We start from the raw sequence: 14015 nt of genomic DNA on the forward strand, positions 1-14015 counted from the left end.
CTAGATCTTGAGTCACGATGGAGTCTTTCAAACCGACTTGGTACCATGAGCTTCTTGCTCTGGGCGCTCTGTCTTTCCTGACGACTCTACGTGAGTCTTCATTGCAGACCGCTGCTCGGTACCTGATCGCTCTGCTCGTGGCGCGGCACGTGATCAGGACAGTGTACTACCTCTTCATCTACCCGTACTTCTTCTCTCCTCTCAGACACCTCCCAGGACCAAGAGTAGGAACAACGACACAACCTGTTTTGAGACGCATTACATTATTTCTAACGCATGTGACCAGGACCACCACTTCCTTGTCGGCGACCTCATAAATCAGGCCAGGTCAGGGAACCCCATCGAGCCGTATCTCTCATGGACGCGACAATGGCCAAACGAGCCGCTTATCAAGTTCACCGGCTTCGGCAACTCAGACTGCCTCCTCATCAATGACCTAGAAGTCTTCAAAGAGGTCTTTCAGACAAAGAGCTATTCGTTTATCAAGGCGCAGTTTAATACCCGCATCATTGTGCAAGTAACGGGGACTGGGATGGTGTTTGCTGAAGGAGACTTGCACAAGGCCCAGAGAAAGTTACTATCGCGTAAGTTGTCCCTCAGCACTTCATCACACGGACCTCGTGCTACTGTTTATGAACTCATCCATAACTAACTACAATCTTGCAGCCTCATTTTCTCTCACCAAGGTCAAGAAGGCGATCCCACTCTTCCAAAGCAAAGCGAAAGAGCTCGTTCAACTCTTTGATAATGAGATTAAGTCTCAAGAGGGCATAGTAGATAGTAAGTCTGGCCCCAAGCAGTCCGACTCGGTCGGCTGGTATCAAGTCTTGCCTCGACATTCCTCTTGCTAACCTAGCATATTCACTCAAACACAGTGTCCCAAGCCTTCAGCCGCGTCACAGTTGACATCATAGCATGGTGGACCCTCGGCATCGACCTCCAAGCAACCCTAACCCACTCCTTCTTCCACCAAGCCTACCACCGGATGTTCGATCCGTCCCTCTTCGGCGGCATCCTCATGGTCATGAACGCCTACGTTCCAGGAACCCGCTCGCTCCCTTTCGAAGAGAACCGCGTCTTCAAAGCCTGCAGCGGCGGCGTCCGCTCGCGCATAAGAGAAGTCATTCGTGAGCGCTTCGCGGAAATCGACGAGGTCCCGGGTGGCAGCGGTGGTGATGGTAAAGGCGCGGAAAAGACCCGCGACAGACCCGATCTCCTAACGCACATGATTCTCGAATCCAGGTCCATCAACGAACCCTGGTCCGAAGACGAAATCCTCGAAAACTGCCTCAACATGATGGTTGCAGGCCACGAGACCTCCGCCACGACGCTCACCTGGGGCACGCACATCTTCACGCTCTACCCGCACATCCAAACGCGCGCCAGGGCCGAAGTTTTGCGTCTCCTCAAGAAGAACCCGACGCCGGACTATCTCGATCTCGAAGAGGGTCTGCCCTTCATCGACAACCTCACGCGCGAGATCCTCCGCTTCTACGCACCGGGCGTCCTCGCCGCCCGCGAACCTGTCGAAGACGTCACCGTCGGCGGCACATTTATCCCCAAGGGCACCCCGCTCTACATGTTCCCAGCCCTCGTCACACGGAACAAACGCATCTGGGGCGAGGACGTGGATGTCTTTGACCCGGACCGCTGGGACCGGCTCGAGGGGACGCCCGCGAGCAACCCGCTTGCCTTTGCGACGTTTTTGGCTGGGCCGAGGCAGTGTATCGGAAAGGGGTTCGCGCTGATTGAGATCAAGGTGCTCTTCATGGCGATTTTGAGTAATTTCAAGTTTGAGGCCCCGGTGGATCCCGAGGATATCGAGTTTGTTAATCCTAGTCCTGTTCTGAGGCCCAAGGGGGGTTTGAAGGTGAGGGTGCGACGGCTGGAGGTGGGTGATGTCGAGGATGCGTTTTTGGAATGAGTCACTTCACTGCCCGTTATGTGTGTTCTGTGTGGGCAGTAACTAATGTATCGATTGGATCTCGGCCTAACTTTACATCAATTATATTGGCAAGTCGTCGCAAGAGACTTCACAGGATTTCCCGAGAGCATGTTCCTCGACTTACCGTATTATCAAAGGGGAGTTGGCGTGATATTAATTCCAAACTCATGTTGGATCACTCACAGTGAATTGGAACAGTAACATTTCTATTCTTGGGTCAATGTAAATTGATAAGTGGTATTGGGGTGGTTGGTATGCTCCAAGGACAACATCAACTACGACCTTAAGATGTACATCGCCAATTGACATTTTCATACCTACGACGAGTTGAATAGACAGCATTCAGACAGAATTGCAGACATCAATCGCCAATAATCGCAGGGATAAATCAGTCAATGTATAGTCTTGGGTGGCTAACTGAGATGTCCCTAATAGCTAGTCGTGCGCCCCTCCCGCTTGGCGTAGAATCAACGAGGGACCAATGACTCACCCCCACTACGACTAACACTGAGACTTCAAATACCTTCATCCACCACATCAACAAAACCTTACGAAACCATCACCCATTGAATCCCAAAACTCACCCAAAACCTCTGGACATCCTAAAAGCAATGGCCTCACCCTACACCGTCCTCGTAACAGGCTCCGCCGGCCACCTCGGCGCAGCCCTAATGCTCTCTCTCCCGTCCCTAGGCCACGTCCCCCACGGCATCGACATCCTCCCCTCCCCAACGACAACAACACTCGGCTCCATCACAGACCGCGCCCTCATAGCCTCCATCCTCGCGGACAACTCGTCCATAACACACATCGTCCACGCGGCAACCCTCCACAAGCCCCACGTCGACTCCCACCCGAAATCAGCCTTCATCGACACAAACATCACCGGCACCCTCGTCCTCCTCGAAGAAGCAGCCGCCCATAAGAACCGCATCAAATCATTCCTCTTCATCTCGACAACCTCAACCTTTGGCCGCGCCTTAGCCCCAGCACCAGGCCAACCCGCAGCCTGGATAACCGAATCCGTCACGCCCCTGCCCAAGAACATCTACGGCGTAACAAAATGCGCGGCAGAGGACCTCTGCAATTTAGTCCAACGCCAGACATCCTTACCGGTCCTCGTCCTCCGCACGTCCCGCTTCTTTCCGGAACCAGACGACGACGAGGACCGCCGCACCGCCATGCCCGACGACGCGAACCTCAAAGTCTGCGAGCTGGCCTACCGGCGGGTAGACATTGCCGACGTCGTCTCGGCCGTGGTGTGCGGGATGGAAAAGGCCGGGAAGATCGGATTCGGGAAGTATATTATCTCTGCGCCGCCGCCCTTTGTTGCTGCTACTGCTGCTGCCACGAATGACGACGGCGAGGCCGCCCGCTCGACGCTCCTACGCCGCTTGGACTCGGACGCGGGCGCCGTTGTCGCGGAGGTCGTGCCCGGGTGCGCGGCCGTGTTTGAGAAGCTCGGATGGAGGTTCCTCGATAGGTTGGACCGGGTGTACGATTCCTCCAAGGCGGTTAGGGAGCTCGGATGGAGGCCCCAGTGGACGATGGAGAAAGTTGTCGAGAGGCTTGCGAGGGGGGAGGATTGGAGGAGCGAGCTGACGCATGCGGTCGGCAAGAGGGGGTACCACGCCGTGTCGACCGGTGTATATACCACGCGTGACTGAGTGCCCAAAAAGTTCACATCGCTAATCATGATGATGAACTGGCGGGTGCGATATGTTTGAACAGAAAAATTACAGATTTTGGTATTCTCAAAAGATCTATGTATGCTTTCATCAAGATATCCAATGGAAAATATGGAAAAAACGTAAATGGGTACTCAAACAATTCCGCCAAAATGCTATGCAGCGCGCGCCAAAGTCTATACCTCAATCTCCTCCCTCACGATTCCCAGATCCCTTCCGAGATCGAGAATCTGTGTCGCGACCGCTTCCACGTCCCATGTCTTGATGGGCACGCGGTGAGCACCGTCCCATTCGACCAATCGTGTCGTACCCGGTTGGCAATACTGCTTGAGCAACACCCGGTGATGGTCTAACCCAGCATCCTTCATGCCGTGGACGTGAATCGTCGGCAGCTTCAAGACGTGGTCCGTTCCAGGGCCTGTCGGCCAGTCATGGAACTCGACGCTCGCCTCAGCTGCGTCGCCTACACCCTGCGGCACTTCTAACCTGTCGTCGAGTACAATCAACGGCGCTCTGCCCGCGAGCAGCACGCCAAACTTCCAGTCTGCTGAGCCGCCCGCCGACGTGATGCGCTTGCCGTACTTCTTCTTCAGCTGTTGTTGCGTGTACATCAAGCTGGCACTGATCTTGGCCCCCTGGCTGAATCCTAGTAACCCCACCCACTCCCCCGTCGCGCCGATGGCGTCGTCGTCGTCCATTGCCATGCGTAGCTGGAAGTGGATCTCGGCGGACGCCGTCTCGGCGTCTACGGCCTGGTGCTCAGGAAGCCAACGGAGCCAGCGGCGGAAGGGACCATAGTCGCCATAGACGGAGACGATGTCGTGGTGAGGGGCGCACATGAAGGGTCCGTCGACGAAGACGAGACGGAAGCTGTTCTTGAGACGGGAGATGAGGGCGCGGCACTGGACCTTGAAGACGGAGGCGTTGACGCCGCCGCCGTGGAGGCAGAGGATACGCGGGAGGTGGAGGGTGGGGTCAGGACCCGGCGGCGGCGATGTAGCGCTTGGCATTGTGTAGGTACGTAGGGCCGCTTGTTTGGCGCTTAAGGCGTGTATGTGTATGCGAGTAGTGGTATAGTAGTAGTCGTTCCTTTGATGAAGTCTCGGTGCTGCAAGGTAAAGAAAAGAGCTAGGTTGTTCGGGACCGAAGAGTGAAGATTCGGGTGCTTGAGAAGAGGGCGAAGAGCGAAGATAAACGCGAGAGCAGGAGGGAAGAGAGGAGACGAGGAGCCGAGGAGAATGATAAAAGGTCGGCCACTTCTTTACTCTAATCAGAGACAGGAGGAGAAGTAGGAGGAGGAGGGAAGAAGGGAGCGTTGGCCAGCTCTACCTTGCGCTTGCGCTCGCTCACGGTTCTCGACTCTCTCACCCTCTCCTAGACGCTTGCCCACCTTTTGCGCAAGGGCAGCAAACAGAACGCCAATGTGGGGCGATGGATTCCTTTGTCCGTCGCTCACCGGCCGGAGCTCCGACACACAGGCAGGCACTGGCGCCGACTCTCTTCACTTGCTTGATTGATTGCTGACAGTCTACTACTGACCCCGAAGAGAGCAGACAGTACGGGGAATGGGATTGAAGATCGAGCAAGGCTTGTCCCTTTCTGGTCGATGGTCACGCTCGTTGGCGCGAGTCAAATATCCGCCCCCGGGCAGCCGGGGGGAGAAGTCTGTCGTACAGAGAGTCCAGACAGGGCCGCCCTCAGAAAAAGGACAGGAAGATCGTGGGGCGAGATCGTCTCGGTGTGTGTGGATGACAACTCCGCCGGGAAGTGGATAACTCGTCCCAACGGATTTCTGTCTGCGGGAAACGCTAAAAGGCCGCCTTGTCAGGTTGATGCGAATTCTCGTGAGCTTTACCGCAATAGAGGTTCGTCTCTGTGTTATGCCTCGCAAGCTTGATCAAACTTTTTTTCTTTCTGCAAAATGGAAATTCAAAAGGACGACAAGCAACGCTATCAGACCCAGCGGCTTGGTCAAGCAGCTGCAGCGAGTGCCGAAGATCGGATTCCGGCAGCGAGAACAAACAAAGGATGAGACGAGGCAGGGCAGGGGCGTCTCTGCTCTGTTTCCTCCCAAAGTTTGCTTGTAGTTGGGGATTTGACGCGCGTGATTCGGAGTTGGAGGGCGTCGGGATCACTCTCTGGTGGCTGATTGTCAGCCCTTTCTTATTTTCGTGTCAATAGCCCGGTCGTTGGTAAGACGGGACTCGGTGTCAGGTTGCCCTCTGTGCCTGTGTTCGCGTTTCTAGTTCCCACGTCGACGGACAGGTTGGGAGACGTCCGGGATTCCCACTCTTGGCGAGGTCCGGTCCGAGACCAGTCAACCACATTTCCGCATCTCGCCCTGGTGATACCAGCCTGATTAATTGACAGGTGGTGCGAACTGGAAACGCAACGACAGGTCATAAAAACCGAGCATGTCGTCTAATAAGCTTCGTGTTGGAAGCTTCTCGACTGTCGCAATGTTGCAACAGAATGACATGGCGAGGACGGGAACAGGAATAGCCATGGTGGTTCGGGGTCCGATCACCGAGTGTTGATTCCCGACTAATCAATCCAACGGTACTGGTGGGTGGGCATCTCTTTCGCCGAAAAGGCCAAGTCCGTCAAGGTCCGGACAATTGACAGCTTATTTAGTCACTCGTATCCCCCCGTTTCCTTTTTCGTTTGGCTTGGTTTGGATCAGACTGGCAGATAATCATCTTCTGCGCATATCCTCTAGCATGACGACAGCAGGGCCGATACGTCAGAGGTTGCAACAAGTGTAAGTTTGGCCGTCATCGCGAATGCGAAGCTGTCAAACGAATTCAAATTCGACCGAGGTGACAGCTTGGCGATCGTGGCAATGGTGTCCGGGTGTGTACCCGCATCCGCTGGGGAATAAGGTTGGGTCGTTGGGGAAAAAGAGGTGGGGGAGAGAGAGAGAAAGATGGAGACCTCCCACGCCTCCCATGCCCTAGCACTGCTTAAGTAATACGGTGTGGGCACCATGACACTTACGTAAGGTGAGGAAGTACCTACGGTCGTCTACCTCTGTATCTGCTTAGGTAAGGCAACTTGAGCGGGAGTGTATTAGGTAATACGGATACGATCAAAAAGATCTTTGGTAAGGAGTCGGAATGTCAGCCCCGGTGCTCTGCGTTAGCCAATTGCGCAGCCACACGCCTCTGCCGCAGCGGTGCCGTCGGTTCCCGCCATCCCTGTGCATCAGCCACATCATGACGTTTCCTGGTGTCCCCGGTGCCGTGCCCCTCCAAGTTTCCCCTCCCGTACGGCGCCCACGCTGTGAAAGGTATGAGCTGTTGCTGCTTGGCTTGGTGGTGGTGGTGAGCTGGCAAACGATGACATGACTCTCCCCTATCTGCAATGAGAGGCCTCTCTGCAGAATATCTACACCTGACCCCGTTTTCTGGACCACAAGCTACCAGGAGCTCAGCCTCACACGCCTACGATATCCACGTTGACGACAGTATACGCCACATTACGCCCAGCAGAATTCATTAAACTTCCATCGGTCTTGCCGTAAAGCTCCATCAAACAACAGACCTACAAAAGGAACAAACGCACAGCGATTCTCTCCTCGTCGGTTCACTTTTTCTCCTTCATACTACCATCTCAAGATACCCCTCATTTCCAAAAGCTACCAGCTAAAGCAATTGCATCGCCTTCTTGCATTGCTACTTCGACGTTCTTAATTTCATCAACTCGAATCTAATCGGTCATCGACAGAAAGATACCTCTAATCATGTCTGGAACCAACCCAGAGAAGCCTCCCATCCAACCGGAGCAGCAGCTCTACCCTCCCCCTCCCACCGGCGACAACAACCAACAGCAGCCTCCCCAGTACACCTCCGGCCATGAGCAGCAGCAGCAGTACAACCCGGACCAGAAGAGCGCCGCCGGCCCCGGCCACGAGCAGCAACACTTCCCTCCTCCGCCCCCGGGCCCTCCCCCCGCCAACCAGCCGCAGTTCACACATGCTCCCCAGCAGCAGCAGCAGCAGCAGCAATACGCCGCCGGCAGCTCCGTTCCCCAGCAGCAGTCGTACGCACAGACGCCGAGCCAGCAAGCTCCTTACAACCCCGCAGACCACGGCGCCGGCCACCACTACTCACAACAGCAGTTCGAGGGACCTCCGGGCACGGCAGCACCGAGCCACGCTCAGAGCGGTCCTTACACCGACCCGGCTGCCGCACACGCTGCCTATATCGCGCCCGCCACCGATCCCAACCACAAGGAGAAGCGCGGATGGGGTGAGCGCCTCTCCCAGATGGGCATGAAGGCCGCTGTGCCCATCAACGCCCTTGCCAATAAGATGGGCTCGCAGAGCTTCCTGCCCACCACCATGGATAGAGAGTGCGACAAGGCGGCCAAGATCCTCAAGAGCTTCTGCAGTAAGTCCCCTCAAACCACACCCCCAACCATAAACAACCCCATCGAGCACTCGGCTAATACACAATTTCACAGAGGAGGGAATCACATCCGACGTACCCCCACAGACGGGCGAGCACCTCGAGCCCGGCAAGCACGCCGAAGCGACCGGTTCGCGCCCCACGACGCCCAACAAGGAAAAGGCGCGCAAGGAACCCAAAGCCATCGTCAAGATCCCCTCAAAGGTCATCAACAAGGCCGTCGGCCTCGCCATCTTCACCACCGCCCGCGTAGGCTTCCAGTTCTCCGGCGCAACCGGCTCCGGCATCCTCATTGCCCGCCTCCCCGACGGCTCCTGGTCCCCGCCCTCGGGCATCCAGGTCCACGCCCTCGGCGCCGGCTTCATGATCGGCGTCGACATCTACGACTGCGTCTGCGTCATCAACAGCCCCGCCGCCCTCGCCGCCTTCATGTCCACCCGCGTCAGTCTCGGCCCTGACGTCGCCGTCGTGGCGGGCCCCTACGGCGCCGGAGGCGTCATGGACGTCGGCGCCTCCTTTGGCGGCAAGAACCCCGACCCCAAGGACAAGAACGCAAACGACCACGTCACGGACGCAAAACCCGGCGAGGATGGCAAGCTCAAGCCCGACGAGAAGGACAAGAAGCGCAGGAGCAGTAGCACCTCGCTCAAGCCCGTCTTCTCCTACGTCAAGTCCCGCGGCTTCTACGCCGGCATCCAGGTCGACGGCACCGTCGTCACGGAGCGCAAGGACGCCAACGCCGCGTTCTACGGACAAAAGGTCACCGTGGACCAGATCGTCAAGGGCCAGGTGCCGCCTCAGGGTCCCAACGGCATGTGGCCCGCCGGCGCCCACCCGCTTTACGAGGCCCTCCGCACCGCGGAGCAGCAGCAGGCTCTCCCCGAGGTCCACCTGCCCCAGGCGACGCCCGGCCAGCAGGCCCCGCCCGGGTCGATCCCCCCTCACCAGCAGCAGCCGGCCTATGGTCAGCAGCAGCAGTACGGCCATCAAGATGCCGGCGGCCCGCTAGGTTCGCACCCTCCCGGCCAGGGTGGCCCCGTCGCCTCGGGTGGTCTGAGCCGCGAGGAGCAGCTCCCGGGTTACGTGGATGACGGTGTGGCGCGGGCTGGTGTCGGTGATCACAAGGGCCACTACCAGTAAAGAGGTGGCAAGGGCAAATGATTATGGGTTTGCATAGGAAAGAAGAGTGTTCGCAAAGGGCGAGAGAGATATCCCCATGGGCGTTTTTAGTGGTTGGCATGCTTAAGCTTAGCATAGATGAATTCAGATCAAGATATCCACCAACATCAATTTCTCATACAGTGAAGATTTGCAATAGTGACTTACCAATTCGTTACACTTCCGTTTCCCCTCAATTTTACGTGAACCTCCTCCGTCCCTTCGATCATCACCTTTAAGTCGCCTTCCCTGGCCATAAGGGAAAGAACAGAACAGAAACATGGAGAGAAAACTCCTCACAGATCGTTAGTCTTCCCCATCCTCGAAACACCAGAATGATATGGAAGAAAAGCCACGCAGTCGCCCGATAAAACAAACCGAACGCAGCCTGCACGCCACTCCTTTGGGTAAGTGTGTGATACACTTCTTTTGCTCTGCCACGCTTGTTAAGAGCGTGCCTCGCCTTACCCTCGCCTCCTACCGATTACACATCCTCCGGGATCACACAGCCGTTGAGATAGATTTTGCTTGCCCCAAAGTACGCATTCGAGTTACACACACCAGATGGAAAAAGGAGAAAAAGTTGACAAGCGCACGGGAGGGAGAAGACTCAGACACGGGAAGAAAAACACACACACATACTCACTTGCACATACAAAGCAGAAAAAAGAAAAGGAGAAATTGATGACGGCCGGGGCCGCTGCAGGACGAGGGTGAGACGAGGGATACATGTCTGCCCGTTGAAGTCTGTGGACTGTTTGTTGCGTGCTTGCTGCGCTCTCATGTATATATAACATTTTCCCTTACCTTTGTATGTCAAAAGTGCGACAGATCGTAAACCTGAAGAGGCAAGCAAAGCAGACTACGAGCAAGACTGTTCATTCACTCTTGACCTTTTGGTCTAGGAACAAAACGAGATCTTCCAATTGCCCATTGCTTGGAACAGATATTGGAGTGCGAAATAGGGAGGTAACTTGGCGAAACAGCAACCCCCAATTTGATAAGGACGTAGGGGGAAAGCAAGTAAGGGCTTTGACTGGCTTCCGCCAAGTCGTTCATCGTACGCGGCTTCATCTTGCATTCAAGTACACATGCTTCGGATGCTTCACAGACACAATTGCAAGCCATGTCTGGCTGGCTGCATCCGCACGCTAGCCCTAGTTGGCTTCGGAGGGCCTTCCCGAACCAAGGGCACGCATGGTCCTATTGCAAAGAAACATATGCTGCTGTTGCGGCCGGCAAGGGAAGCAAAAAAGCAATGGTTGGTTCTGAGCCCTCCTCAGATTGAGAGCGGCCATGCCATCGCAGTGAGCACAGGAGATCATGCAGGCGGGCCAAGTGCGGGGATGGGCAAAGAAATGGAGGCCCAATCAATAAGTCGAGTGGATGAAAAGGGATAGTTTTCGAAGGAGTAGGTTTGGACGTCCAGCATCTGTTGGAACTTTGGAAGGAATGCTTTCAAGCTTCTGCTTGTGAGCCACCGACGCGCTCGCAACAACAGACAAGAAGAATTCAAACGGAGGTCCAACGGAAATAGAGCCTCAAGGCTACGACCCCTATACGGTTCTTGATCGAGCCACTGAGATAACCGGAGGGAAGGGCGCAGATCGTGATATACGCCAAATACCCCTTGCACTATGGCAGCCGACAGGCCGTATGGAGAGCGATTGACAGACGATGGTGCGGCGTAGCCCAGGGGCCCACGGCCCAACTGCCGGCCGGCTCCCGTGCGGTCCCGCGTGGTTAGAGGTTTAGCATTGTGGCATCCATTAGATCAGTGACAATCAATCCGGAGCCGTCGCCAGCGCTGAATGGTGTATGGTGCTTGTCACTGGTTGGAAGTTGGCCAACGGGCTGGATATTGTTGTAGGGAATAGCCATATCGAGCAGGGCGATCCTCAAGCGATGTGAAACGGATCAGTTGGGTGATCCGCAGGGGTTCATCAGGTAACTTTTGACGCAATTCAGACGACGTTCATTGTGCGGATTGTCTTGGGTCCAAAATAGCAGCGGTAATGGACGGATGGCTGGTCCTCGGGTGCTTTTAGATGTGAGCTAGACGCCGTACCGGATGCTCTATTCCTCGAGGTAGGTATGTTAGACTACCCCCGCCGGCAGTTTATTCTTGATATCGATTCCGACATTCCAGTCCATAACCAGCAAGGCGGTGCATCGCATTTGTGACGATTGTCTGGACTTTGCTTGTCTCGCCAAAGCCGCAAGCTCGAATCGCGGGATTCATGCCCTGTTCTGAGTCGCCGGGTTCGCTGAGCGAAATTTCAGAATTCTCAGTCTGCGCGGAATTCGTGAGTCGTGGTGATCGGATCCATGAGCTGGTGGAGTAGCTCAACGACTGGATTTTGTACGCAAGGTTGTGCTGAGGACGTCATCGACTCCACGACGATGAGACGGCCTGGGATATGCAGGTCTCTCTGCGCCTTTTGACGTTTAGCAAGAATGCTTTCTGGGCCTTCGTCTGAGGTTAAGTCTTCTTCTTGCTTGCTTCGGCCTTTCGCCGGCGGTTCAGAACCCCCAGTGGCCCCTATTTTTGCCTGTGTGCCTCTGCAAAGTCCAAACTCCAACTGCCCACAACCCCTTCTTCATCTGATATCCCCACGCCAAGGAAACGGTCACTGGAAACTGGCGCTGAATTGATGGGTAACAGATCCGTCAGGCCATGTCGGGTCCATTAAATGGGCTCTCCAGATGCGGTGGGATGAGCAGGTCGATCGACCGTGTCCAGCAATGCTCGCCGTTTTTCTCTCTTTTCCTCATTCTGGGCTTCAGGGTGTTCTCTGTGTCCGTTGCACGATTCGCACGCGATTGGGACCGGTTCGCTGGTGCAGCCGTCATCTAAACATTTCCGATTTCTCGACGATTAAGCTCATCGCCAAGTCCAAATGTTTGTCTTGACTGGCCGGGGAGAGCTGGCGCAATTGACTTTTGCCCAACTTTTGACTCTGCGCTTCCCGCTTGTCGGGGCATGCAGTGGAAGGCTGGAAAGTATGTTGGCTAAGGTTCACGGCGTCGAACCGAAAGTCTGATGGACTGGGCCAGCTGCCGCTCCAAGCACCCGCCGTGGTTTGGGGATGGGTGGCTGGACGGTTGAGCTTCACCACCATGCGTGCATGCCACCATGGCTTGAAAGGGGAACAAAGAATGCGTGTCTGTTGTCAGAGAAATGCTGATCGGCCGCGGTTCGCAGCAGGATCCGCGTCATGTTTCGTCGAAGCAGAAAGGAATCAAACGGCGCCGGCACAATCCCTGAATCGGGAAGCGTCGCTGTCAGTTGGGGGTGTCTAGGTCCCTAGGATGCATGGACTCGAGAAATGATTTGTTGCAGGGTAACAGTCCATTGAACGGCGGACCCTTTTCAGCCAGCCTTCAGTCCGTTTTAGGACCATTATGTCGCAGGCACCGCAGGGTACCCGAAGCAGTTGTCCAGCCAGAGAGGACATTGGCTTGAAAGCAGCGCCTCCCGTCTTTCGTCGACGTCGATCCCAGCGGGATGGAACATGGGATTGGCTCTCTGGCTTCTTAGTGCTCCAGCCTCCAGGTGGTTCTATGACCGTTGAGGACGCTGAAAGGGACTGTAGCCGGTTGTACGAATACGTAGGAGCAATAAGGGCGATTGCTGAAGATCTGCTGAGCCTCCCCAGGGCGGCAACCTTCTGGAAGAAGCGCGGTAAGCAAGTATTTTGTTTTCGGATCGCGGCAAATGCGTAACCAAGCTTGGAAGACAGCAGCTGTTTGTGGGATCTGGGACCAGTCGGCAAAGGAGAGAGCGTAGCCAAGTGCGCAGCTAATTGGCCACTTTGGTGGAGGCGACGGTGCAAACTGGGTCGTCCGGTCAGGAGTGACGACGCGTAAGGCGGCCCGTTTTTCTCGTGGTGCAAAAAATAGCAACTCTTCTGTCGTATGCATCTTGATTTCTGGCAGACAGAGGGTTTCATTCGGACTAATACTGCGCAGGCGGCGGATGGCAGGAAACAGTGGCACCAGAACAGGCTGTGCTCGTGTATTAGCGGGTACACTGTATGAAGCGTGCAAAATCCTCAGTGGCAACCACGCAAACCCAAGTCAGGACTCGGGAAAGACGCTGCACCCGTAGGGCAATGCCAACCAGCTCGTGTTGATCGTGCTGCAGCGGACGGAACAAGGTGGCCCAGAGTACAGTGCACAACAGAGCGGGTTCAGAAGGGCCGATGACGATGGCGATGCAGGCTGAACCAGCGTCACGGGTTTGGTGGCAGAGGCGGCGACTCGGCGCGAATTGATGATGGGCCATCCAGTTTCTGTGGAGGGGTTCCTTTCCTGCCATCTATCCGTAGCTGGTGTAGCTGCACGGAAACAACTCCGTGGGAGTCCGTGGAAGACGCCATATGTTTCTTGATATTGACCGAAAGAGAGACACTGATAGTACCCTCCCCTTTCGGCTGACCGAAGTCGAAAACGGCTGGTCTGGGATTGAGGCGAATCGACGATGATCAGCAGCGTTGTATATAGATTGAGTAGCGAGTAGAGTTGTCCGAGCCGTGCAACACCATCCACCAAATGGAGAAAATCCACGGGCCAAGTTGCCAAGTCATTGCCTGCTGTATCCGTATTGAATCGACGGGACGTTTAATTCTTAGGGCCTCGACCGTCAAATCTGTCACTATCCGAAAATGGACCGAACGCGTTGCGCCGGCCCTTGGGAACCCTTCCGCGATGATGCCATGAGCAGTCTATTTCAGAAAGACCCGATTGGGAGCCGCACTGCGATATGAAATGGAACGGAGACGAGGATTCGCGATTCGGGTATCCGTACGGATA

General features: G+C 55.6%; 5 protein-coding genes across 5 annotated transcripts; 3 read left to right on the forward strand and 2 right to left on the reverse strand.

The window, feature by feature from the left end:
• Positions 1–17: 17 nt before the first annotated feature.
• CPAR01_02339 (cytochrome P450) lies at positions 18–1924 on the forward strand (the record flags this gene model as incomplete). The annotated part of the gene is made up of 4 exons (XM_060486627.1): positions 18–224; positions 287–584; positions 667–780; positions 876–1924. 4 exons carry the CDS (start codon positions 18–20, stop codon positions 1922–1924), a joined length of 1668 nt encoding a protein of 555 aa, XP_060353955.1.
• A 632-nt stretch (positions 1925–2556) lies between these two features.
• Positions 2557–3612, forward strand: CPAR01_02340 (NAD dependent epimerase/dehydratase family protein; the record flags this gene model as incomplete). Its single annotated transcript, XM_060486628.1, has 1 exon — positions 2557–3612. The coding sequence occupies one exon, from the start codon at positions 2557–2559 to the stop codon at positions 3610–3612; it is 1056 nt and encodes a 351-aa protein (XP_060353956.1).
• Positions 3613–3809: 197 nt separating this feature from the next.
• Positions 3810–4643, reverse strand: CPAR01_02341 (citrinin biosynthesis oxidoreductase CtnB; the record flags this gene model as incomplete). Its single annotated transcript, XM_060486629.1, has 1 exon — positions 3810–4643. One exon carries the CDS (start codon positions 4641–4643, stop codon positions 3810–3812), a length of 834 nt encoding a protein of 277 aa, XP_060353957.1.
• Positions 4644–7375: 2732 nt separating this feature from the next.
• CPAR01_02342 (LAS seventeen-binding protein) lies at positions 7376–9182 on the forward strand (the record flags this gene model as incomplete). Its single annotated transcript, XM_060486630.1, has 2 exons — positions 7376–8024; positions 8098–9182. The coding sequence occupies 2 exons, from the start codon at positions 7376–7378 to the stop codon at positions 9180–9182; spliced, it is 1734 nt and encodes a 577-aa protein (XP_060353958.1).
• A 3555-nt stretch (positions 9183–12737) lies between these two features.
• CPAR01_02343 (uncharacterized protein) lies at positions 12738–13488 on the reverse strand (the record flags this gene model as incomplete). The annotated part of the gene is made up of 2 exons (XM_060486631.1): positions 12738–13208; positions 13267–13488. The coding sequence occupies 2 exons, from the start codon at positions 13486–13488 to the stop codon at positions 12738–12740; spliced, it is 693 nt and encodes a 230-aa protein (XP_060353959.1).
• Between the last annotated feature and the right edge of the window lie 527 nt (positions 13489–14015).

This window comes from Colletotrichum paranaense (genome assembly GCF_030867605.1).
Source record: "Colletotrichum paranaense strain IMI 384185 chromosome Unknown Scaffold_2.1, whole genome shotgun sequence".
Lineage (NCBI taxonomy): Eukaryota > Fungi > Ascomycota > Sordariomycetes > Glomerellales > Glomerellaceae > Colletotrichum > Colletotrichum paranaense.